This window comes from Somniosus microcephalus, chromosome 7 (assembly GCF_052327205.1).
Source record: "Somniosus microcephalus isolate GS21.2 chromosome 7, FLI_Smic_1.0, whole genome shotgun sequence".
NCBI classification, from domain to species: domain Eukaryota; kingdom Metazoa; phylum Chordata; class Chondrichthyes; order Squaliformes; family Somniosidae; genus Somniosus; species Somniosus microcephalus.
The window spans coordinates 263384561-263411395 of record NC_140993.1 but is presented as its reverse complement, the minus strand read 5'-3'; the positions used below and the strand labels follow the sequence as shown (position 1 = coordinate 263411395).

The following is a 26835-nucleotide window of genomic DNA, read 5'->3' as shown; positions in this document are numbered from 1 at the left end:
GAAAGGACCATAATCCTGTGGTGTGGACGAGGGGAATATGGCAAAATCCTTGCCCTGTAGTCAATTTAATATGGATCGTACAGGTGTGCCTGATCTTAGAAATAATATTCAAAGGCTTTGTGATTCTGATAGGCTCCTGTAGCTCACATTTATGTTGCAAATGTCTTCCCAAAGGTTTTCCAATTAACCTATACTGCTTCCGAATCAACGCCTCAAATTTAAAAATGCCATCCTTGTGTTCGAATCCCTCCATGGCCTCGCCGCTCCCTATCTCTGTAACCTCCTCCAGCCCTAAACCCTCCGAGATCTCTGCATTCCTCCAATTCTGGCGACTCCATATCCTCTCCATCACCAAAACCGCCTACTTCCACCTCTGTAACATCGCCCGACTCCGCCCCTGCCTCAGCCCATCTGCTGCTGAAACCCTCATCCATGCTTTCATTACCTCCAGACTCGACTATTCCAACGCTCTCCTGGCCGGCCTTCCATCCTTCACTCTCTGTAAACATCAGTACATCTAAAACACTGCTGCCCGTGTCCTAACTCGCACCAAGTCCCGTTCACCCCTGTGCTCGCTGACCTACACTGGCTCCTGGTCCAGCAACGCCTAAATTTAAAAATTCTCATCCTTGTCTTCAAATCCCTCCATGGCCTCACCCCCTCCCTATCTCTGTAACCTCCTCCAGCCCTGCAAACCTCCGAGATATCTGCACTCTTCTAATTCTGGCCTCTTGAGCATCCCCGATTTTCATCACTCCATCATTGGTGGCCGTGCCTTCAGCTGCCTGGACCCTAAGCTCTGGAATTCCCGCCGTAAACCTCTCCGCCTCTCTACCTATCTCTCCTCCTTTAAGACGCTCCTTAAAACCGACCTCTTTGACCAAGCTTTTGGCCATCTACCCTAAAGCCTCCTTCTGTGGCTCGGTGTTAAATGTTGTTTGATTACGTTCCTGTGAAGCGCCTTGGGACGTTTTACTACGTTAAAGGCGCTATATAAATGCACGTTGTTGTTGAGTAACACGTTTGCCTAGTTGGGACCATTCTCTTAGGCTCTAGGCTTAGGCAGTCCCTCAGAACCGAGGATGATTTGCTTCCACATTAAAAATGAGTTCTCAGGTGGCTGATGAGTCCAATGCGGGACCTACAGTCTCTGTTACAGGTGGGGCAGACTGTGGTTGAAGGGACGGGTGGGTGGGGTGCTTGGGTTGACATCATATGTGCTTTACAGCTGTGTTGGAGGAAAGGGGAGCGAGAATGGCTTTCCTGATTGTTAAAAAGTACTGGTCCAGGTATGAGTGGTCCCAACTGAAGACCAGGACCTCAAACCCGACACTAAGCTCATGGTCTACAGAGCAGCAGTGATACCCATCCTGCTGTATGCCTCAGAGACATGGGCCATGTACAGCAGGCACCTCAAAGCACTGGAAAGGTACCACCAACGCTGCCTCCGCAAGATCCTGCAAATCGATTGGCAGGATAGGCGCACCAATGTCAGTGTTCTTGCTCAGGCCAACATCCCCAGCATTGAAGCTTTGACCACGCTCAATCAGCTCCGATGGATGGGTCACATCGTCCGCATGCCCGATACGAGACTCCCAAAACAAGCGCTCTACTCGGAGCACTGGCACGGCAAGAGAGCCCCAGGTGGGCAGAGGAAACGCTTCAAGGACACCCTCAAAGCCTCCTTGAAAAAGTGTAACATCCCCACCGACACCTGGGAATCCCTGGCCCAAGACCGCACAAAGTGGAGGAGAAGCATCCGGGAAGGCGCCGAACACCTCGAGTCTCTTCGCCGGGAGCAAGCGGAAGCCAAGCGCAGGCAGCGCAAGGAGCGCACATCAACCCAAGCACCCCACCCACCCGCCCCTTCAACCACCGTCTGCCCCACCTGTGACAGAGACTGTCGGTCTCGCACTGGACTCATCAGCCACCTGAGAACTCAGTTTTAATGTGGAAGCAAGTCATCCTCGGTTCCGAGGGACTGCCTAAGCCTAGAGCCTAAGAGAGTGGTCCCAACTAGGCAAATGTGTTTTCCTGTTTTAACATTTCGGCTGCCTACCTGAGTACATTTCATCGCTGCTGTTTGTGGGCAGATTCATTCATTATGTTATCACAGCAGGCGTGACTCCTTAAAGGCAAAGAGATGTGACTGCCCGCTGTTTTTACCCCCCTCCCACTTTTTAAAAAAAAAGGAAGCTGTCAATCAGGTTTTGGGATGTGTTGCTCGGACCTTTCATTGGCTGGGCCTGGGTGGGTGGGGTGTGTACCTAGGGAAGCTCGGGGGGGGGGGGGGTGGGTGGCGAGGGAGGGAGGGGTTTGTGGTGAGCATTGTGTGTCTTCCTCACAGCTAGAGTAGGGAGGAGCTATGAGGAAAGTGAAAGATTAAGCAGGTCTTGCAGCCCCATATACTGAGAGAGAGAGAGAAGGGAAGTGTCACTTGCGGCGAGGAAGAAGAAAATAAATTAAAAAGAAAACAACTGATATTATCAATGCTTCACGTTTCACCAGGGTAAGGCATTTTCAGAGCTATTTCTGCTAAAGACTTACCATCTCTGTTTTTTTTAAATGTGAATCGTTGTTTAATAATAAAGAATATTACAGCCCTATCAAATAATGTCGATCAGGAGACGCCTTCCCAGAATTGTTTAAGAAAGTTATTCCATGGAGGGTTCACGCAGGAGTGTCTCAGGGACACTGTTTTGTGCATCTGTGAAGTTGAAGGTAGAATATGCCAGTTGTAAATAGTTAACTCTTTTAAGAGTTGTCAGTCCTGACCAACCCATCAAAGCAAGGACGCGGACAGTTATTATTGAAGGGTTTTAATAGCAGGCTTTGTGTCAGAAGGTGCTCAGGGGCCAGCTGTTGCTTTGGGACACACATCTGTTTCGTCCTGAGACATGTTTGGTGTCTCCTTGGATACCTGCACTCCGAGGGAGACGCGGAGAGTTATGCAGTCTCTGCCTCGACTTGCTGCCTCGCTGCTTCAGTTTAAACATTGAATGAAACTTTCTCCACAATCTCGCCGCGCAGCCATCCACCGCCGCGGCGCTCCTTTAATTACTCTATTCATTGCGGCTTTGAACTCCAAGCCGATCAAACAAAGAGACCCCGGGGATTAGGCGAGTTTCCACCTTTGTGTCGGCGCGGTTTGTATAACTTTTTTAAACAAAATATTTTATGCAGAATGTGGTTTGAAAAAATACCAGCACACGCTTCCCGGAGAGTCGATCACACTCTAAAGCGGAGGAATCGGAGTGAGTCCCAGATTAACTTTTCTGTGGGAGACACAGAGCGATGGGTCGAGTCCCGGTTACACACTGGAGCGAGTCCCGGTTACACACTGGAGTGAGTCGGGTTACACTGGTATGAGTCCCGGTTACACTGGAGTGAGTCCCGGTGACACTGGAGTGAATCCTGGTTACACTGGAGTGAGTCCAGTTACACTGGAGTGAGTCCCGGTTACACTGGAGTGATTCCGGTTACACTGGAGTGAGTCCTGGTTACAATGGAGTGAGTCCCGGTTACACTGGAGTGAGTCCCGGTTACACTGGAGTGAGTCCCAATTACACTGGAGTGAGTTCTGGTTACACTGGAGTGAGTCCCGGTTACACTGGAGCGAATCCCGGTTACACTGGAGTGAGTCCCAGTTACACTGGAGTGAATCCCGGTGACACTGGAGTGAGTCCGGTTACACTGGAGTGAGTCCCAGTTACACTGGAGTGAATCCTGGTTACACTGGAGTGAATCCTGGTTACACTGGAGTGATTCCGGTTACACTGGAGTGAGTCCCGGTTACAATGGAGTGAGTCCCGGTTACACTGGAGTGAGTCCCAATTACACTGGAGTGAGTTCTGGTTACACTGGAGTGAGTCCCGGTTACACTGGAGCGAATCCCGGTTACACTGGAGCGAGTCCCAGTTACACTGGAGTGAGTCCCGGTTACACTGGAGTGAGTCCCAGTTACACTGGAGTGAGTCGCGGTTACACTGGAGTGAATCCCGGTTACACTGGAGTGAATCCCGGTTACACTGGAGCGAATCCTGGTTACACTGGAGCGAATCCCGGTTACACTGGAGTGAGTCCCGGTTACACTGGAGAGAGTCCCGGTTACACTGGAGAGAGTCCCGGTTACACTGGAGAGAGTCCCGGTTACCCCGGTTACACTGGAGTGAGTCCCAGTTACACTGGAGTGAGTCCCGGTTACACTGGAGTGAGTCCCGGTTACACTGGAGTGAATCCTGGTTACACTGGAGCAAATCCTGGTTACACTGGAGCGAATCCCGGTTACACTGGAGTGAGTCCGGTTACACTGGAGTGAGGCCCGGTTACACTGGAGTGAGTCCCGGTTACACTGGAGTGAGTCCCGGTTACACTGGAGTGAGTCCAGTTACACTGGAGTGAGTCCCGGTTACACTGGAGTGAATCCGGTTACACTGGAGTGAGTCTCGGTTACACTGGAGTGAGTCCCGGTTACACTGGAGTGAATCCCAATTACACTGGAGTGAGTTCTGGTTACACTGGAGCGAGTCCCGGTTACACTGGAGTGAGTCCCAGTTACACTGGAGTGAATCCCGGTTACACTGGAGTGAGTCCTGATTACACTGGAGTGAGTCCTGGTTACACTGGAGTGAGTCCCGGTTACACTGGAATGAGTCCCGGTTACACTGAAGTGAATCCCGGTTACACTGGAGTGAATCCCGGTTACACTGGAGTGAATCCCAGTTACACTGGGGTGAGTTCTGGTTACACTGGAGCGAGTGCCGGTTACACTGTAGCGAATTCCGGTTACACTGGAGTGAGTTCCGGTTACACTGGAGCGAATCCTGGTTACACTGGAGTGAGTCCGGTTACACTGGAGCGAGGCCTGGTTACACTGGAGAGAGTCCCGGTTACACTGGAGAGAGTCCCGGTTACCCCGGTTACACTGGAGTGAGTCCCAGTTACACTGGAGTGAGTCCCGGTTACACTGGAGTGAGTCCCGGTTACACTGGAGAGAGTCCCGGTTACACTGGAGAGAGTCCCGGTTACCCCGGTTACACTGGAGTGAGTCCCAGTTACACTGGAGTGAGTCCCGGTTACACTGGAGTGAGTCCCGGTTACACTGGAGTGAATCCCGGTTACACTGGAGTGAGTCCGGTTACACTGGAGTGAGGCCCGGTTACACTGGAGTGAGTCCCGGTTACACTGGAGTGAGTCCAGTTACACTGGAGTGAGTCCCGGTTACACTGGAGTGAATCCGGTTACACTGGAGTGAGTCTCGGTTACACTGGAGTGAGTCCCGGTTACACTGGAGTGAATCCCAATTACACTGGAGTGAGTTCTGGTTACACTGGAGCGAGTCCCGGTTACACTGGAGCGAATCCCGGTTACACTGGAGTGAGTCCCAGTTACACTGGAGTGAATCCCGGTTACACTGGAGTGAGTCCGGTTACACTGGAGTGAGTCCTGATTACACTGGAGTGAGTCGTAGTTACACTGGAGTGAGTCCCGGTTACACTGGAATGAGTCCCGGTTACACTGAAGTGAATCCCGGTTACACTGGAGTGAATCCCGGTTACACTGGAGTGAATCCCAGTTACACTGGGGTGAGTTCTGGTTACACTGGAGCGAGTCCCGGTTACACTGTAGCGAATTCCGGTTACACTGGAGTGAGTTCCGGTTACACTGGAGCGAATCCTGGTTACACTGGAGTGAGTCCGGTTACACTGGAGCGAGGCCTGGTTACACTGGAGAGAGCCCCGGTTACACTGGAGTGAGTCCCAGTTACACTGGAGTGAGTCCCAGTTACACTGGAGTGAATCCCGGTTACACTGGAGTGAGTCCCGGTTACACTGGAGTGAGACCCGGTTACACTGGAGTGAGTCCCGGTTACACTGGAGCAAATCCTGGTTATACTGGAGTGAGTCCCGGTTACACTGGAGAGTGTCCCGGTTACACTGGAGTGAATCCCGGTTACACTGGAGAGTGTCCCGGTTACACTGGAGTGAGTCCCGGTTACACTGGAGTGAGTCCCGGTTATACTGGAGTGAGTCCCGGTTACAGTGGAGTGAGTCCCAGTTACACTGGAGTGAGTCCCGGTTACACTGGAGCGAGTCCCGGTTATACTGGAGCGAGTCCCGGTTACACTGGAGCGAGTCCCGGTTACACTGGAGTGAATCCCGGTTACACTGGAGTGAGTCCCGGTTACACTGGCGGGAGTCCCGGTTACACTGGAGCGAGTCCCGGTTACACTGGAGTGAGTCCCGGTTACACTGGAGCGAGTCCCGGTTACACTGGAGTGAGTCCCGGTGTCACTGGAGTGAGTCCCGGTGTCACTGGAGCGAGTCCCGGTTACACTGGAGCGAGTCCCAGTTACACTGGAGTGAGTCCCGGTTACACTGGAGCGAGTCCCGGTTACACTGGAGTGAGCCCGGTTACACTGGAGCGAGTCCCGGTTACACTGGAGCGAGTCCGCTTAAACTGGAGCGAGTCCCGGTTACACTGGAACGAGTCCCGGTTACACTGGAGTGAGTCCCGGTTACACTGGAGCGAGTCCCGGTGACACTGGAGCGAGTCCTGGTGACACTGGAGCGAGTCCCGGTTACACTGGAGCGAGTCCCAGTTACACTGTAGTGAGTCCGGTTACAATGGAGTGAATCCCAGTTACACTGGAGTGAATCCCAGTTACACTGGAGTGAATCCCAGTTACACTGTAGTGTATCCCGGTTACACTGTAGTGAATCCCAGTTACACTGTAGTGAATCCCGGTTACACTGGAGTGAATCCCAGTAACACTGGAGTGAATCCCGGTTACACTGCAGTGAGTCCGGTTACACTGGAGCGAGTCCCAGTTACACTGGAGTGAGTCCGGTTACACTGGAGTGAGTCCCGGTTACACTGGAGTGAGTCCCAGTTACACTGGAGCGAATCCAGGTTACACTGGAGTGAGTCCCAGTTACACTGGAGTGAGTCCGGTTACACTGGAGTGAGTCCGCTTAAACTGGAGCGAGTCCCGGTTACACTGGAGCGAGTCCCAGTTACACTCGAGTGAGTCCGGTTACACTGGAGTGAGCCCCGGTTACACTGGAGTGAGTCCCGGTAACACTGGAGTGAGTCCCGGTTACACTGGAGTGAGTCCCAGTTACACTGGAGCGAATCCAGGTTACACTGGAGCGACTCCCAGTTACACTGGAGCGAGTCCCGGTGACACTGGAGCGAGTCCCGGTGACACTGGAGCGAGTCCCGGTTACACTGGAGCGAGTCCCGGTTACACTGTAGTGAATCCCGGTTACACTCTAGTGAATCCCAGTTACACTGGAGTGAATCCCAGTTACACTGGAGTGGGTCCCAGTTACACTGTAGTGAATCCCGGTTACACTGGAGCAAGTCCGGTTACACTGGAGTGAGTCCCAGTTACACTGGAGCGAGTACTTCTGTGATTTGGCTTGCTGAGGTTATTTGGTTTGTGTGGCCGGTTGGCACCCTAGATCCTGCTGTTTTGCGACATGATTAATTTCAATTTGAGTTGGAGCGACGCCTCTAATCTCCACCATCCCATATAAAAGCATAGGGGAGGATTTAGAAAACCGAACAGAGCAATAACTCGTGTCTCTTGTACCCAACACTTGCCGAAATGATTACTGATAACCCAGCTCCCCATGGAATATCCAGTTAGACTTTGTCCTGTAACATTGAGTGTCCAGAATTTTCTCACGTGATTCCTGTTTTATACAATTTCAAACCCATTTTGAGAGGCTGGAAACAGGCTACTTTAGATAGTGAGCACAGATGACGATGACTTGATTACAACGTTAAAACGTCCTGAGCAAGAATGGAAATTAAATCTTCCCTTGACATAAATGTAGAAAGGGCGGCCAGCAAAATCAGTTTGTACTGTATCAATTAAATCCGAAAGGACTCGATGGATAATTGGCTAACAGTAGGAATCAATGCTATCAGGGTAAGGATATACACAGGCGAAATACTGGAACACGGAATCGGAACCAGGAATGAGCCAGAGTGGAATGTAACTGCTCACAGTAACATAGCGTGAGTTTGGAAGTAAGGTTGGTTTAATATTCTGGAGTTTTGCTCGATTATGTTGGTGGGGGAGGGTAAAGGTGAAATTTCAGACTATTCCTTTTTGGCAACTTACTTGGTCTTGCTCTCCATACTCAAGAGATTGAGTAGGTTTGGGTACAATTCATGTCGCTTTTCACTTGTCTTTTTTTTAACCATTTTTCCACAGAAAAGATTTTGGGAAAAAAAGCTATTTTGAAAGTTATGTTTTAAAACAACAGCTTGTATTTATATAGCACCTTTAATGTAGTAAAACATCCCAAGGCGCGTCACAGGAGCGGAATCAGACAGGATTTCACACTGAGCCACATAAGGAAATATTAGGGCAGGTGACCAAAAGCTTGGTCAAAGAGATCGGTTTTAAGGAGCATCTTAAAGGAGGAAAGAGAGGTAGAGAGGCGGAGAGGTTTAGGGAGGGAATTCCAGAGCTTAGGCTCCAGGGAGCCGAAGGCACGGCCGCCAACGCTGGAGCGATTAAATTCGGGGATGTGCAAGAGGTCAGAATTGGAGGAGCGCAGAGATCTCGGAAGGTTGTAGGGCTGGAGGAGGTTACAGAGATAGGGAGGGGCGAGGGCCATGGAGGGATTTCAACACAAGGGTGAGAATTTTAAACTTGAGACGGAATTATGTATTATTGCAAGTTAAAGGAAAGGGGCATCTGAGACAATAGATCGTTCAGATTAATGAACTAGATTTGATGTTGCTTCCTTATAGATTGTAAACACTGGTAGCTTGTCTCTGTAATTGATAAACACCTCACAACCATTGCGTTCAAAGGTATTTGGTCTCTTTCTAACTATGAATGGTCAGGAATAAAATGAAATTTCAGACACCTAATAAGACAATCAAGAGTTGCAGCTGAATCCCTTATGCTCCCAGAAACATTTGGCTCAAAAAGGCAAGATACAGGAGTTGGTCTGTTTAAGTGAATCGAGATGACCCTCTGAAGTGGGGTTGCATGGCATCATTATTATTTTCATGTTGTCCAGTGGGATAAGTTGCATAGATTGAACAAAGTGAATCTCATCTGAACTATTGCACTGTATGTTCACCATGCTGTATGGTGATTTTATTGTAGAATAAAGCAGTTTAACGCCTCATCTAATGTTAGCTTAGCCCACCATCAAAGAAATACATGTGCAAAAGACACAGGGTTCGGGTCAGCAGGGAGCATCATTACTACATCCATTGGGACCTGCTATCGTACCAGTAGATGCAGGGCAGTGTGATTCACCTGCCATAAATATAAGATGCTCAAACCTCTTACAGGAGCGACTGACACTACTGAAGGTATTTACAGCAGACCTGAAATAGACTGTAATAGAACAAGTATGAAGGGGAATGGGCTTGATGGGCCAAATGGCCCTTTTTCACTACATAATATCTTGACTTCCTCCCTCCATGGCCTTGCCCCCTCCTCCAGCCCTATAACCATCTGAGATCACTGTGCTCCTTGAATTCTGGCCTCTTGCGTATCCCTAATTTCCTTGACGCTCCTTAAAACCTATCTCTTTGACCAAGCTTTTGGCCACCTGTCCGAATATCTCCTTATGTGGCTCGGTGTCAAATTCTGTTTGATAAAAATGCTCCTGTGAAGCACCTTGGGATGTTAAATCAAATCAAATCAAAAATCAAATCAACTTTTATTGTCATTGTTAGTGCACAAGTGCAGTACAACGAAATGTAGGCTTGCGGCTCCCGAGAGTGTACATTTGGATTAAGACATTTAAACATTCAACATACATTTGGCTTGTAGTATATTAACGTAAATATGACCATAATAAAGTGCATTGGCAGATGTGCAGGCTTTAGAGTTTATTTGTGGAGCTCAGTAGGATGACAGCCCTGGGAAAGAAGCTGTTCCTAAATCTGGTCGTACGGGTGCGAATGCATCTGTAGCGTCTCCCAGATGGTAGGAGGGCGAACAGACTGTGGCTGGGGTGGGTAGGGTCTTTGATGATGGACCGTGACCTCCGTAGACAGCGTTTCTGACATATGTGCTCTATGGTCGGTAGCCGGGTGCCGGTAATGCGTTGGGCAGTTTTGACTACCCGCTGCAGGGCTTTCCGGTAATAGTAGCTACAGCTGCCATACCATACTGTGATACAGTTTGTCAGGATGCTCCCTATAGTGCAGCGGTAAAAGTTAGAGAGGATCAGGGGTGACAGATTACATCCCTTCATAAAGGTGTTACATAAATGCAAGTTGTTTTATTATAAACCTCCCTGTATAATGAACACTTTCCTGGTCACAACTGAAGTCCCCATAACAACTGGGGAGGAGCTCAAGCCATAATAAATTCATTCTCAGGCAAGACCTAACCATGGGTTGGAATAAAAAGGTTCGCTGTATAGCATAAAAGTTGAATTACAAAATTGCTGCATAGGGACAGAACACGCCTTGCGTTACTGATGTCTTCTGACAATGACACATTATTAATGATTGACTTTTTCCAACTTGATGGCAAAGTTCCCAAATGTAATGATCTCTTCAGGCTTTACATTTAAAAGTGAATGTGCTATGATGTAAACTAGTTATGATCTGTTTCTAAGTAATATTGCTGTCTTGTTGCCTTTACAGGATTGCTGAGTAAACCCAGCCACAGACAAGATATAAATATGCAGGTCCTTGGACACAGAATAGGGACCTCCCTTCTCCTGGCCTTTGTAGCAGTGACCGCTCATTTCATCAGTGAGGCACAGGGTCAAGGTAATTGTTGTGTTAAGATAAAATCAACTGCTAAGAAATCCCTCTGATGTGCAGATGTGGGCAAATCATTTGCTATGATTTTAAGTTCTTTTATAATGCATTGGATATGTTCATTTTGACCTGCTGTGTGACCATGCCTTCTAAAGTCATTTATTATTTTAGTGAAACCTAAGATGTAAAATAGTTTATGCAAAATATGTTGATATATTAACAATCTGAGGTTGCAATTGGCTCTTTTTGTGACTATTTACAACACTTCCAGCATGATTTAACCCATTGCCTGATTGGAATAATGGGGCAATCATTCTATTTTAACAACCTTCTTGTAAAGCTGTAGAAGGCGCATATCTGATTACCTTTCTATAACGTTGTGTTTTCATTCTGCCGCGTAAACTACAGCAGCCGATGTTATTTTGACAGTCATGCACTAAAGAATGTTATAAAATCTCATGTCACATTTTTTTCATATCAGGATATCACATCAGGTATTTTCAGCACACACGGTTTGAGCTGTCTCATACCTGACCATCTGTCAGCACTTAGTAAAACTTTGGCTCCATTTACGCTTGCAGTTGCAGGCTCAAATCGCTTTTCCTTTGCACCGTCACTAGTAAGTCTGGAGCTAGGGTCGGATCTAACTGGAATAAAAGGGTCAGCGTGGACCCTGCCTTTGCATTTAACACAGCTTCTGTGCGAAGTGAATCCGTTTCGTGTGGCCACTAGTGCTGTAGTGTACATGTCACTTAGCCTCTCGACTGATAAAGGGGCATCGTAACAAGTATGTGGAACAAGTACCGGTGGAAATAAAATCCTACTTCCACTCACGTGATAGCACAGTAACAAAGTAACATTCCGACGTAGTACAGGTACACTATCCCTTATCCGAAAGCCTTGGGACCAGCTGAGTTTCGGTTTTCGGAATTTTTCGGATTTCAGAAGGTATTATTATAAGACTGGGAAATTTGTATTTAATATAAATTGTAAAAGTTCAGGCTACCTCTTGCGACTGTTCCGTGTCTCATTCCCCTTCCTGCTTCTCTGGAAAGCCGGATATCGGCTGACTCCTACTAAGCTGGCCCGCAAATCAGGTTGGGGGTCGGGTGGGGGGGGGAGAAAAGAATATCGGACGGGTCGGGGGGGGGAGGTCGGGGTCGGGGGCGGGGGGTCGGGAGAAAAGAATATCGGACGGGCCGCTGTATTGTTGGGTTCACTCTCCCGGTACCTCCTTCACACTGCCCGGCTCGGCCTGCAATCTCCTACCCAGGAGGGAACTCTGTGACCCTCTGCCCTGCTCAGCGTAAGTCGTGCGCCACTCTGGTCATGTCGTGCGCACGACTTACGCTGAACAAAAAAACTTTCGGTTTTTAGAGGTTTTCGGTTTTCGGAAGTTCGGATAAAGGATAGTCTACCTGTATCGACCAAATTTGTTTGGCTGAAATGTTTTAAAAACTTCTATAAATTTTCAGTTGTAAATCAACTACAAGTGTTAAAAATACGCTATGTTTGGACCATATTTCCACCCTTGAGGGTCACTGTAACTCACTCACGATATGACCATTTATGAGCTGTTTGGTGAACTAAACTTGGGGAGGGGGTGGGGTGAAGAATGGGGGATAAAAATGAAAACCTGTTGGCCTGTAACGTATTTAATTTTGCTTTCCATCTCTCCCTTTAATGAGTGCTGGATAGTTTAGTGGGTTAGCTGCTGGCCTGGGGGCTAGAAGCCTTTAGATTCACATGCTGGTAGAGCTCACTCTGTCCCTCATCCCTTTGAGGTTCCTAAAATAGGCACCACATCCTAGGAGGACGATGGTGGGACTGTGTGTCGTGGTTGCTGCTCTGTCATAAGTATCGTCTCTGGGCAGTCCTGGTTATTGGAAATATAAATCAGCACTGTCTCATGTTGTTGATGAGATAAGTTTTTCTCTCTTTACTCTCTAATGAGCTATTAGTCATTCCAGGCATGGAAACAATTAAATGTATATTATTCCCTACAACTCATGTCAAGAACAAAGTGATAGCCAGGGAAATATCAAAATCCATTCAGTGTTACAGACATTAACCATGTTGATGTACTTAATGGAATCATCATAGAATCATAGACTGATACAGCACAGAAGGAGGCCATTGGGCCCATCGTGCCTGTGCCAGCTCTTTGAAAGAGCTCTCCAATTAGTCCCACTCCCCCTGCTCTTTCACCATCACCCTGCAAATTGTCTTTTAAATGCTGTGCCATAATATGTCGGTATTAGGGTGCATATGAGAACATTGCACCCATAGAAATTTAGCCGATTACGTTTATGGCTGTATTTTGGCAAAATCAGTTTCGCAAAAAACATGACAAGTAATAGCAGTGTACCATACTATGAAAACTCTATTAATTCCGAACACATTCATGCAGCTCATGCCCTGCACTTTTGACTTGTTTAAGTCACTTGACGTTGCTTGTTAGGAGGTCACCTGGACAGTTTTTTTTTTAATTTCACTTTTTATTTATCTGCTTGGCCTTTGCAAGAGGTCACCTAAATATCTGACACCAATTTCTCTTACAAGAATGTTGTCCCTTTAATGTACAGGTAAATGCATTTCCTACACAACTGAATCTAAGACCAATACAAACCGAGCTCGGATTATGGGGCATAAAAACAGAGTCATGGTTTTGGAGATATGGTGATCTGAAAAGGCAGTTTTTTTCCAACTAGTTTAAAAAGGAAGGAATTGATGCAAAAGGCAGCTTTAAAAAAAATATATATACATTTTGTTGGATAGAATTAGTTCCTGTTTATTTTTGCATTAGTGAATTTTAATACAAAAATTGTTGTTTGTTGCATGGTCTTAATTGCTTGGTATCAAACACAATTTGTGACAATGAAAAAATACAGTCAGTTTGTTTCTCAATAATCTAATAGATATAACATTCCTCAAAAGAGTTCTTAAAATGTTTGGTGATATACCTGTTAGACAATTACAGGACAATAATCATTTGGAAACAGATTGCTGTAATTATCTTAGCCACAGGATTTTATACATATATATATGAATAAATGTGGCTGTGTTAAGGTAGAACACACATAGTGTATGAATTCTGAACACATCAGGTAAAATTAATATAAACACAATGAACTAAAACCAACAATCAGTTAAATTATAATCTGTGAATGAAATGACATTGTTTTTGTGCATGCATAATCCCATGAAGTATTTGTCTCAACATGTGAAAGCAGTGTTAAAGATTGTCACAAATGCAGATATTTGTTTAAATGAATTTCTATTAATTAATATTGAAAGTTTCAACAAACTTATTCAGGCATTAGAAATAAAATGGAGGTGGGGCAGCGAGTGTTACACGTTTTTTTTATATTGAGATAAGCAGGTCAAAGTGGTTCACTCTTTAAGGTTGGGAGATTCATATTCCCAGAAAATTACATATCTTCCTCCCCTGCCATGTCATGCCCGTTGGTGCCACTTTCTTGCACACACCCCGCACGCTTGTCTCTGTGGTGTGCCAACAGGGAGGTGCAATGATAAGCGGAGTAAATTAGATTCTTCTAGCTGTTTCACCTCTCCTGAAGATGGATGGCTTCATTCCATGTGGCGGCCAGGGTTGAGAACAGGCCCACACGGGCTCAGTCCTGGGAATTGAGCCGATAACCTCCTGGGTCGAGAGCCGAGAACTCCTTCACTTGAGCTTCTGTGAAGTCTGCAGTCAGAACATTTGGGAACATTCAATTGCAAACTTCCAAAAAACATACATCATTCAGTGGTTTGCAATGTGGTGACTCTAGTGAGCATCAGGGACGCTGTGCCATGTGGGGTCTCGTCCAATATTAAACCAAGGTCTTGCATAACAGGAAAGAAACAGGGTTCATCCAGTAAACTTCATTCTTCCATGACCTTGCAGCTACACGACAGTAAAATCAGTTCCCACTATGAAGTCACTTTTTGCATGGCCTCTAATAGAAAGATCGCATTTGTTTTGAAGATTTTAAGCAGATCTGTATTGTGCAATTAATTAATGCTGCATCACCCAAGCACATAGTTGCATTGCTTGCCTTTGCTTTCCACACCTCAACACTTGTACCTTTACATAAAATGTGTTTAATTTCATACGCACAATTAGACTTTGCAGATGTAGATTTCTTTTTAAAAGGATTTGCAACAAATGCAAGCATTTTAACTTTCGATGAACAGAACTATGGACCTTGGAGAGTTAACCAGCTAGCAACCTACTTTTCTGTAAGGTTAATAAAGTCGCCTCCTTTGACGGTGCTGCAGGGCTGCATTCCTACATAATTATTTTTCTTTTAAAAAAAAGCAATTTATCTGTCAAACCTTCAATGTTCTGGGGGGCATTTTTCTGGTCGAGCGTGCTAATAAAGCTGCAGGCGTCTCAGCTGGATATTCTTGCAGACCCATTCTACACAGTTACACTTCGCTTTTTCAATGCGGCCATTCTATTGGCTGTTTTGACGCCAAGTTGCTACCCAAATTTGGGCACCAGTACTTTTTTTGGGGGGGGGGGAACGCAAGATTTTCGCTCCAAGGATAATAAAGAGCAACTGAAAAAAAAAGGTGCCATCATCAGGTTGGTGAACACATAACTATCATCTTTGTCTCGTTTTGTCTGAGTGTTGGCATTGATTGCCCCCCTGGGTCTCAGCAAGAAACAAGGAACTTTGTGCCAAAATGCTTCTCTGCACTAGAATGGAATCGTTTCTATACGGACAATTCCTTACACCTACTTTTGAAAACACTGGGTGGGAGCCAGGAGATCATTGATAGATGCGGCGATAATTTTACAACTGAAGAAAATAATCTGGAAATCATTTGTTTAATAAACTAAGATACCAACTTTACTCACCTAACCATCAAACTCTTAAAGACTGGGGCGCTCGATCCTAGACATTTTCCCTGGTGTTGAGAGGGGGTGTTGAAGCCTAAACCAAGGGTGTCCAGCCTTTTGTCATTATGTACCATGAAGTCTTGGGAGCCACATACAGTATAAATCACAGAACAGAACAGTACAGAAGGAGTCTGCGCCAGCTCTTTTAATGATCAATCCAGTTAGTCCCACTCCCCCGCTCTTTCCCCATATCCCTGCAATTTCTTCTCTTTCAAGTATTTATCCAATTTCCCCTTTGAAGGCTACTATTGAATCTGTATCCACCAGCCCATCAGGCAGTGCATTCCAAATCCTAACCACTCGTTGCGTTAAAAGGTTTTTCTTCATGTCGCCTCTGGTTCTTTTGCCAATCACTTTAACTCTGTGCCCTCTGGTTATCGACCCTTCGGCCATTGGAAACAGTTTCTTTATTTACTCTATCTAAACCCTTCATGATTTTAAACGCCTCTATCAAATCTCCCCTTAGCCTCCTCTGCTCCAAGGAGAACAACCCCAGCTTCTCCAGTCTATCCATGTAACTGTAACCCCTCATCCCTGGAACCATCCTAGTAAATCTCTTCTGCACCCTCTCCAAAGCCTTCACGTCCTTCCTAAAGTGTGGTGCCCAGAATTGGACACAATACTCCAGCTGGGGCCGAACTAGTGTTTTATATCGGTTTAGCATAAATTCCTGGCTTTTGTACTCTATCCCTCTATTTATAAAGCCCAGAATCCCACATACTTTATTATTTGCTTTGTTAAGCTGTCCTGCCATCTTCAAAGGTTTGCTCAATTCTCTACAGTTTTGTCTGAAACCCATGACTATATGACTCAGAGATTGCAGTGCTACACTGAACTAAGGTTGATGCCAAGCCCAACTTTGGCAACCACAATTTCAACTATTACTTCTAATTTGAGCTATTTGGTAAGACAGGAGAGATTGCCATATTATCTTCAAAAGTGAAAACAGATGCATTATATCCATTTAACTCAACAGCCATTTCTTTATCTTCATTTACAACCTATCCCCAATATACCTTTAGAAGTCCAGTCCAGTCTTTGATTGCTCTTGGCCTTCTACAGAATGACAAGGAGTGACACTGCCGCTCACAGTAGGGAGCAATGCTTCTCCAAGAGAGCAAAACTTGAGAAATTGCACACCCCGTAATTTTCTAGGAGAGGAGATAGGGCAAGGAGCCTTGGAAGTTAAATCTGTGACTTTCTAGTAGGGGCAAACATGACAGATTCACCAGGATGTTACCTGGGCTGGAGCATTTCAGCTATGAAGAGAGACTGGACAGACTGGGGTTGTTTTCCTTAGAGCAGAGAAGGCTGAGGGGGGACCTGATTGAGGTGTACAAAATTATGAGGGGGCGTAGATAGGGTAGATAGAAAGGAACTTTTCCCTTTAGTAGAGGGGTCAATAACCAGGGGGCATAGTTTCAAGGTAAGGGGCAGGAGGTTTAGAGGGGATTTGAGCAAAAACATTTTCACCCAGAGGGTGGTTGGAATCTGGAACTCACTGCCTGAAAGAGTGGTAGAGGCAGGAACCCTCACAACATTCAAGAAGCATTTAGATGAGCACTTGAAACGCCATAGCATACAAGGCTACAGACCAAGTGCTGGAAAATGGGATTAGAATAGACAGGGCTTGATGGCCGGTGCGGACACGATGGGCCGAAGGGCCTCTTTCTGTGCTGTATAACTCTATGACAATCACTAATGCTATACCAAAGGTGTACTTTATTAGCTCACCATGAGGGTAATTTTCACCTTCACCACCTGGGCAGTAATCACTCGATGGGATAAAAACCGGGCAGGTTCGCCAGCAGCTGCGCAATCCCATTTGCGTTGCCAGATTAATGACCAGGCAGCGGAGACAAATATTTACCGCCGTGTGTGTTGACTTAGAAATTAATGCAAATCGAAATGTTACGGGGGCTTACAACAACAACAACTTGCATTTATATAGCACTTTTAACGTCCCAAGGCGCATCACAGGAGCGTTAATCAGACAAACGTTTGACACCCAAGCCACATAAAGAGACATCGGCCTGGATTTTGCGGGACCGATGGCGGTACGCCGCCATAAGCCCTCAGATCGTCCGCCTGCTCCCCAAAAACACGTTCGCTGGCGCAGAGTTGACAACTGCCCAGCGAATGCCCACCAAACCCCCACGCCCGGTAAGAGCAGGCAGAAGGCCGGCTTTTTAACCAGCGTAAGGGTTAAAATAAATGTTAAACTAAAATTTAAAAAATGATTAAAACATCCAAGAGCCTTTAAAATTAGTTCATGGAAATTTTGGCCTGGATTAAAATGTTTAAAATTATTTTTCAAAAAATTAAATTTTTATTTTAAATGCTTAATTAAAGGGGACTCTTAATTAATGTTGAACATGGGAATATTTATTTTATCAGAATTGTGTTAGTTATTTAATTATTTGGGGATTTCTCATAAGCTTATAGGGATTCCGTTCTTGGAATCCCCGTATGCTTATGAGGAATCCTCCTGTCTAATAGGTTGACCTGGCACACGTGATCCCAGGGATGCTTGCGAACCGCCTGGATCCCTGGGATCGGTGGGCCTTTATGTAGGCATACGTCTGCAGGCCCAGGACCCGAAGACTCCGAAGCCCGGGAGTCAGCGGGATTTTTTTTCAGGTCGGAGGAGTACTCTGGAGGTACGCCTCCGACCGCAAATTTCGGCCCACCAGGACGGGTTTACCAAACACTTGGTCAAATTTTAAGGAGCGACTTAAAGGAGGAGAGAGAAAAGGCAAAGAGGTTTAGGGAGGGAATTCCAGAGCTTAGGGCCTTGGCAACTGAAGGCACGGCCGCCAATGGTGGAGCGATGAAAATCGGGGATGCGCAAGAGGCCGTAATTGGAGGAGCAAATAGATCCCGGAGGGTTGTAGGGCTGGAGGAGATTGCAGAGATAGGGAGGGCCGAGGCTGTGGAGGGATCTGAAAACAAGGACGAGAATTTTAAAATCAAGGTGTGGCCGACCATTATCATATTTGTTAATCCATTAAGGATCGGAATCATCTGTTACTCCAACCCCCAACAGCGTTAGCAGTTAAATAGTTAACACACATCAGTGTGTTCTCATCCAAGAGGCATCAGAAGAGGTGTGGATGGCTCCAGTGTTATTTCCATGTCGTGGTCTTGGAATTCTGCTAGTATTTCCATGGAGATAACTTAAATCATTCCATCCTCATTTTTCATCAGACAGCAGTCTTGGCTTGTCTACAATACAGCGAAGGCTACAGACTTGTGTGGACCGAACCTTGGCATACCATAAAACCTTTACAGACAGACCAAAGCATGTCGCTCTTGAGCACTATGAACTGCAGAGCAAACTGCACAAAATACTCCATTTGCTAAAGCTTAGAGTTTACGCAATCCATCTGTTTGCTAATGTAAAATATCATTCAAAATATTCTTATAGATCAGCTATTAACAACTGCACCAAAAATAATTTTGTTTACGATTGGGCGCCGTCAATGCTATAATAACCAGTTAAGCATAGTTGTATTTTGGCACAAAACCATTAATGTTTGTATCATCGTAGCGATACTAGATGACTTGTATGTTGGTTTGTGCATTTGTTTTTTTCAAGATCAAGGGTCATAGCTAAGAGGCACCAAGGGTCCCAGGTTCTTGGATCTGTAGCCATTGTCATACAAACTTTTCTATTTTAAGGTGGACGTTTGGATCTACACAATCCATGACTTCACTGCATCCCAAAGCTCTCTGCCTAGTTATGACCCCTGAGTTTGCCGTGTTAGTTCAGTTAATTAACTGTTTGGGTTTTTGGTGATGGATAACAAACTCATTTCTGCTTCCTCATGAAATAGGCAAGTCTTAAACATAAAAGAGGTGAAGGCTTGGGTTAGAATTCCCTCACCCTTCTTTAAAGAAAAAAAAAAACTTTTTCAGTAGCAGGACAATTTATAAGGATTGTATGTTTGGTGGCAGAGAAATGCATAGTCTCTTTATGCATTCCAGCACCACACAACTTCATCTTATGTCATTCTCTTCTACTGTATAGATCATTGTTAAAATATAGAAAGTATCCTTTGGAATAACTTGCTTAGAAAGTAGTTTTTCATTATACAAACTAATACAGTTGTTTGTACCGTGTTTGAAACAGGGCTCTACACTACACTGTTGGCGATTAAACAGAGCATATTTTTATATTGTGTGCAATTGCCATTTTAAACTCACTGTGCATTTCAAAGAAACATGGGTAGTTCCATGGATTTGGATATTTCGATTTTATTCACATAGGGTTCCTGAGCAGCCAGTCAGCACGAATGGTTTAGAGCCCTGGTAAATATTGTGCTAGTTTTAGTTTGTTGTGTCATAATTCTTCATGTTAATGACTGACTGACTGTGCTTGCTCTGTTGATTGTGTGTGAATTGTTTCTCTTCACGTTCTGATATAATGACTACATCCGTTTCAAATGTTTAGTTCATTTTCTTTTCTTTTTTGTACATCATGTAGTTGCCTCTCCAACAAGATTAAAGTTTACTATAGTGTCTCAGGACAGTGTTAAGATTACATGGAAAACCCCTAGGGGCAGATTTCAGGAATACAGATTAACCGTGACACCAGTTGTAGGTAAGAATGTTTATCCCGCATTTTATACTATTTAGCTTCTTTTTTTTAACCAACGCGTATTATCTTTGCTTCCGTTTGGTTTAGTTAGAGTTCTGCTTGTGAAACTCATTTAAAAATAACATTATTTTAAAAGATTCTTTTCATATCATTTAAGATTTGTATTACATTTGGTGCCAGCAGGTCATACCATGTTCCCGCATCGCTTTAGTGTTCAATCTTTATAGGCACGTACTTGTGTTTAAAGGGGAGGGGGAAGGGAAGTCTGAGGTGAGTACATAATAGTCAATTAAACATTATCCAAGATTTATTTAAAAAAAGATCGCGGGGGTCAATTCTAACCTAACCCGCCCATTGGGAAACTGGCTGGATCAGGAGCAATGCTGGTTTTACCTCCTGTCTGATACTACTCTCCGATGAAGTCGATATTGGGCAGGGTGTAAAACCGGCATTCCCACCCAATCCTGTGGGATTCCTGCTCGGGGAGTTAGGCTAAAATTCGCCTTAGTAAATTTGATGGGGAGATACTTGAAAGCAGCATTTGGTATGTGGGGTGGGGGTAGGGGTTGGTTATGGACTGAGAGACAAGCCAGAGTTGTCCAACCCTGGGAAAGCATGCTACCATCTGAATACTATGCTTCTTTCTTTTCTCCTTTCAATAACAGTTTCCTTGCATTAAAAGCTAGTGGATAATAACCAACAGGAAGTGGTGGTATCGTAAAATAGGCCAATCAGTGATACTGGAAGACAACTCCTAAGGCCAAAAGGTCTGATGTCATGAGGGTGATTATTGAGGGAATGGTAGCATAGTGGACTAGTAATCCAGAGGCCTGGATTAATGAACCGGAGGCGAGAGTTCAACTCGCACCACGGCTAGCTGTGGAATTTAAATTCAGTTAATTAAATAAATCAGGAATTAAAAGCTAGTATTAGTAATGGTGACCATGTAGCTACTGGATTGTCATAAACACCCATCTGGTTCACTAATATCCTTTAGGGAAGGAAATCTGCTGTCCTCACCCGGTCTGGCCTATATGTGACTCCAGACCCACAGCAATGTGGTTGACTCTTAACTGCCCGCTGAAATGGTCACTCTGTTCCACCAAACCACTACGACAAAGTCACTGTGGGGGTACCTTCACTACATGGACTGCAGTGGTTCAAGAAGGCGGCTCACCACCACCTTCTTCAAGGGCAATTAGGAATGGGCAATAAATGCTGGCCATACCAGCGACGCCCACATCCCATGAATGGAAAAAAAAAGAATTACATGGGTTTTACAGCACCGAGACAGGCCATTCGGCCCAACTGGTCTATGCCGGTGTTTATGCTCCACACGAGCCTCCTCCCACCCTACTTCATCTCACCCTATCAATATATCCTTCTATTCCTTTCTCCCTCTTGTACATATCCAGCTTCCCCCTAAATACATCAATGCCTCAACCACTCCTTGTGGTAGGGAGTTCCACTCTCTGGGTAATGAAGTTGCTCCTGAATTCCCCATTGGATTTATTAGTGACTGCCTTATATTTATGGCCTCTAGTTTTGGTCTCCCACAAGTGGAAACATCCTCTCTAGGTCTACCCTATTGAACCCTTTCATAATTTTAAAGACCTCTATCAGGTCACCCCTCAATCTTCTATTTTCTAGAGAAAAGTGCCCCAGCCTGTTCAGTCTTTCCTGATAGGTATAAACTCTCAGTTCTGGTATCATACATGTACATCTTTTTTGCAACTTCTCCAGTGCCTCTGTAGCCTTTATATAATATGGTGACCTAAACTGTACACAGTAGTCTTCAGTGTGGTCGAACCAAGGTGCTATACAAGTTTAACATAACTTCTCTGATCGCCAATTCTATCCCTCTAGAAAGGAACCCCAGTGCTTTTTTTTCCTATGGCCTTATTAACCTGTGTTGCTACTTTCAGTGATTTGTGTATCTGTACCCCTAGATCCCTTTGCTCCTCTACCGCATTTCATAGAATCGTAGAATGATACAGCACAGAAGGAGGCCATTAAGCCCATCATTCCTGTGCCAGCATTTCGATAGAGCTATCCAATTAATCCCACTCTCCTGCTCTTTCTCCATTGCTCTGTAATTTTTTTCGCTTCAAGTATTTATCCAATTCTCTTTTGACTTATTATTGAGTCTGCTTCCACCACCCTTTCGGGCAGTGCATTCCAGATCACAACAACTCGCTGCGTAAAAAAATGTTTCCTCATGTCGCCTCTGGTTCATATGCCAATCACCATAAATCTGTGTCCTCTGGTTACCGACCCTTCCACCACTGGAAACAGTTTCTCCTTATTTACTCGATCAAAACCCTTCATGATTTTGAACACCTCTATTAAATCTCCTCTTAACCTTCTCTGCTCTAAGGAGAACCATTTATTTTCCATATTTTCTATCTCCCACTCACATCAAGTACTGTTTAGTTCTGGCAGATAACTTCACCAAATGGGTTGAGGCGTTTCCATGTAATGCAGCAACTTTTTTTTATTCATTTATGGGATGTGGGCATCGCTGGCAAGGCCAGCATTTATTGCCCATCCCTAATTGCCCTTGAGAAGGTGGTGGTGAGCCACCTTATTGAACCGCTGCAGTCTGTGTGGTGAAGGTACTCCCACAGTGTTGTTAGGGAGGGAGTTCCAGGATTTTGACCCAGCGACGATGAAGGATCGGTGATATATTTCTAAGTCAGGATGGTGTGTGACTTGGAGGGGAACTTGGAGGTGGCAGTGTTCCCATTCGCCTGCTGCCCTTGTTCTTCTAGGTGGAAGAGGTTTGGGAGGTGCTACCGAAGAAGCCTTGGCGAGTTGCTGCAGTGCATCTTGTAGATGGCACACACTGCAGCCACGGTGCGCCGGTGGTGGAGGGAGTGAATTAATACCGTGTATTTTGTATGTTCAAATAATAAATGAACATTGCCGTGACTTCAGCATCACCAAGGTTACTGAAAGCCTTGGCATTTTCCTTTCTGGGTTAAGAGCTACCCTCTGAAAAATCAATCATTAACATTGCATTTAATGCATGTGGTGCAAGTGCAGATTGTATCGGTGTGAGGGAAGTTTGGCAGCTATTAACTACAGCACCATTGTCAGTTTGGCTTCAGGTAACATAGTTGAATGAAGTGATATATCTTGGCATTATCTAGTTTACGAGGCAGTAAATGGCTCCCATGTACTGATGGAGCAATGAGTCCTCGGGCCACAGTCATCTCAGTGTGCGGGAGACAATTTTAATAAGCCCAGTGTCTCTAATGTCTCTGGGTAATAAGCCACATTTTTTGTGGTGACTTTGTGAATCATTAAACGCTTTAGGAATTTCTCAGTTAGCTTTTTCTCCCCCCTCTCTTGTGTGGGTATATGAAAATTCTACAGATTTTGAGCTCTAACTTTTAATCAAAGGCAGAAGTGAAAATAAACTCAAAAGCAATTTGAACGCTCCCTATTTATAGGTGTATTTTCCAATGCAACTATGCCGCAAATGTGACTATCTATAAAACGTGAGCCCAAGTTTGAATGGAAACCCAAGGTGTTGCAACAACTTCAAAGAGGTAGACAGAAAACTAAGTGCTCATTAACTATCGTAAACAGAAATACAGTTAATAACTGTTAACTTCAAGACCAGGGCTTAACTCCAGGCGGGTGAGGGACTCACCTACTATTGACTCCTTGAATTTAAAATTCTCATCCTTGTTTTCAAATCCCTCCGTGGCCTCACCCCTCCCTATCTCCGTAACCTCCTCCAGCCCTACAACCCTCCGAGATCTCTGCACTCCTCCAATTACGGCCTCTTGCACCTCCCCAATTTTAATCGCTCCACCATTGGCGGCCGTGCCTTCAGCTGTCGAGGCCCTAACCTCTGGAATTCCCTCCCTAAACCTCTCCGCCTCTCTCTCTCCTCTTTAAGACGCTCCTTAAAACCTACCTCTTTGACCAAGCTTTCAGTCACTGGTCCTAATATCTCCTTATGTGTCTCGGTGTCAAGTTTTGTCTGATAACGCTTTGGTGAAACGCCTTCAGGGAGCATTTCCGAGGGACACCTGCAAATGGAATGTTTTACTCCAGGGTGGCCCCCTCCTTGCAGTAGGACCATTGCTGCACCTGCAGGTGCAGCAGGCGGTTAAGAAGGCAAATGGCATGTTGGCCTTCGTAGTGAGAGGATTCGAGTACAGGAGCAAGGACGTCTTGCTGCAGTTGTACAGGGCCTTGGTGAGACCACACCTTGAGTATTGTGTGCAGTTTTGGTCGCCTTATCTGAGGAAGGATGTTTTTGCCATGGAAGGAATGCAGCGAAGATTCACCAGGCTGATACCTGGGATGGCAGGAATGACGTATCAGGAGAGATTGGGTCGATTGGGCTTCTACTTGCTGGAGTTTAGAAGAATGAGAGGGGATCTCATTGAAACTTATAAAATTCTAACAGGACTAGACAGACTAGATGCGGGAAGGATGTTCCCGATGGTTGGGGAGTCCAGAACTAGGGGTCACAGTCTAAGGATAAGGGGAAAGCCATTTAGGACAGAGATGAGGAGGAATTTTTTCACCCAGAGAGTGGTGAACCTGTGGAATTCTCTACCACAGAAGGCCGTAGAGGCCAATTCATTAAATATATTCAAGAAGGAGTTGGATATATTTCTTAAGCTAAAGGGATCAAGGGATATGGAGAGAAGGCAGGAACAGGGTACTGAGTTTGGATGATCAGCCATGATCTCATTGAATGGCAGAGCAGGCTCGAGGGGCCGAATGGCCTACTCCTGCTCCTATCTTCTATGTTTCTATGTTTCTATTACCTACCTTAGGCTGGGCCTCCAAAAGCCAACCCTTGAAAAAGGGGTCATTGTTTCTCAATCTATTTTCCTTGCATATATGAAAAAAAAGCACAGCTTTAAGAGCAGCCAATAGCCTCTCAATTACCCAATCAAGGAGCTTCCGACTCCCCTGATGCTCCAGTGCCTCGTGCACTAAATGCCGAGAGTGCAACAAGAATGAGTTGACTGTGCATTATTACGCAAGACAGGCTCTATGGGTCGTAGGGGCAGGCGGTGCCTGAGGAGGGTCTGTCATGGCGTACTGTGCTGGAACTGCAAAATTGGCCTCCATCGTGCTGTTCTTAATGGGAACATAGCAACAGGAGGAGGCCATTGAGCCCCTCGAGCCTGTTCTGCCATTCTATTAGATCATGGCTGATCTGTCTCTTAACTCCATCTACCTGCCTTGGTTCCGTAACCCTGAATACCCAACAAAAATCTCTCGATCTCACTGTTTTGAAATTTTCAGTTGACCCCCAGATGTAGAGAAGATGTTTCCACTTGTGGGGGGGAGTCCAAAACTAAGGGCCATAAATATAAGATAGTCACTAATGAGGCGAATAGCATAGATGTATTCAAGAGGAAGCTAGATAAATACATGAGTGAGAAAAGAATAGAAGGTTATTTGATGGGGTTAGATAAAGTAGGGTGGGAGGAGCCTCGTGTGGAGCATGAACACCTGACCAGATCTATTGGGCCGATTGGCCTGTTTCTGTGCTGTACATTCTATGTAGTTCGATATAAATGGGTTAATGGCTACATTAATGTGGTGTAGAGTGGAGTCTGGTACAATATGTGTTAAGCATTCATATGAGAACAGCAATGACTATAATTTCTACCCTAATAACGCCGTTTCCTTAGAGCTACATAGGACATTGATGAGCCTATTTATGTAAGTTTAAATATAAAATGGAATTGATTTTCAAAGCACCCAGATGTTCCTCTGGAGTGAACAGATGTGTGTCGCAGGTTATTTAATAAAATATCCTGGTATACTTACGATAAACATCTGAGGAAATGCTTCAGATGGGAACCTCAGGGTATTTCCTCCTTATTACTTCCTGAGTGGGGGGGTTATTGCTTTCGATTCGGAGACTGCGTGGAAAGTACATGAATTACTTATTCGCTTCCTCAATGCTAATAATCACGTGGAATATTACCCTTTTCTGTTCAGTAACTTGCTAATTCCCCCACGTTGGATCTGGAGTAAAGTACTCCTGTTTCTATTTGATTGTGTAGCTAAGGAAAGCTATTTGAGTTCCTTATTAACGTCACCAGATCTCAACAACAAGAGTTCGGCAACAAAAAAAACCCAGACTCTTTACTCACTTCCAAACTAATGTTCTTTGATCTATTCTTGGAGAGAGAGGATTCCTCAGAGTATCATAGCATTAAAAGTAGCGATGCAGGTTAAAAAGGCCATAACAAGTGCAAACCAAGCACTGGGATTCATTTCTAGAGGAATAGAATTCAAAAGCCGAGAAGTTATGTGGGAGCTGTATGGAACCTTGGTTAAACCACACTTGGAGTACTGTGAACAGTTATGGTCTCCATATCACAAAAAAGGAATATAGAAGCCCTGATTCCCCGACACCGGGGAGTGGTCCCATCCCCAACCCGGGGGGGGGTTGCATGTGGGGTGTGGTAGGTCTGATGGGGAGGGAGCTTGCGGGGGGGGGGCAGGTTAAATCAGAGGCTGCCAGGCTCGTTAAAATATTTAATTAGCAACCTGCCTCCTGGCTGCCCGCCCCTTG

At 45.4% G+C, this 26835-nt stretch overlaps 1 protein-coding gene across 4 annotated transcripts in view; it reads left to right on the top strand.

Annotated features, from left to right (window-relative positions):
• The first annotated feature begins 2401 nt into the window (after positions 1–2401).
• The window catches only part of col14a1a (collagen, type XIV, alpha 1a), a 278665-nt gene continuing 254231 nt past the window's right edge, over positions 2402–26835 (top strand). For 3 of the 4 annotated variants that reach the window (XM_085993691.1, XM_085993690.1, XM_085993693.1), the window contains exons 1-3: positions 2402–2509; positions 10639–10767; positions 20157–20273. In XM_085993691.1, coding sequence (XP_085849817.1) covers positions 10677–10767; positions 20157–20273 — 208 coding nt within the window. In that variant the 5' untranslated portion in view covers positions 2402–2509; positions 10639–10676. The remainder of the gene's footprint in view (positions 2510–10638; positions 10768–20156; positions 20274–26835) is intronic. The other variant, XM_085993692.1, reaches the window with a different exon arrangement.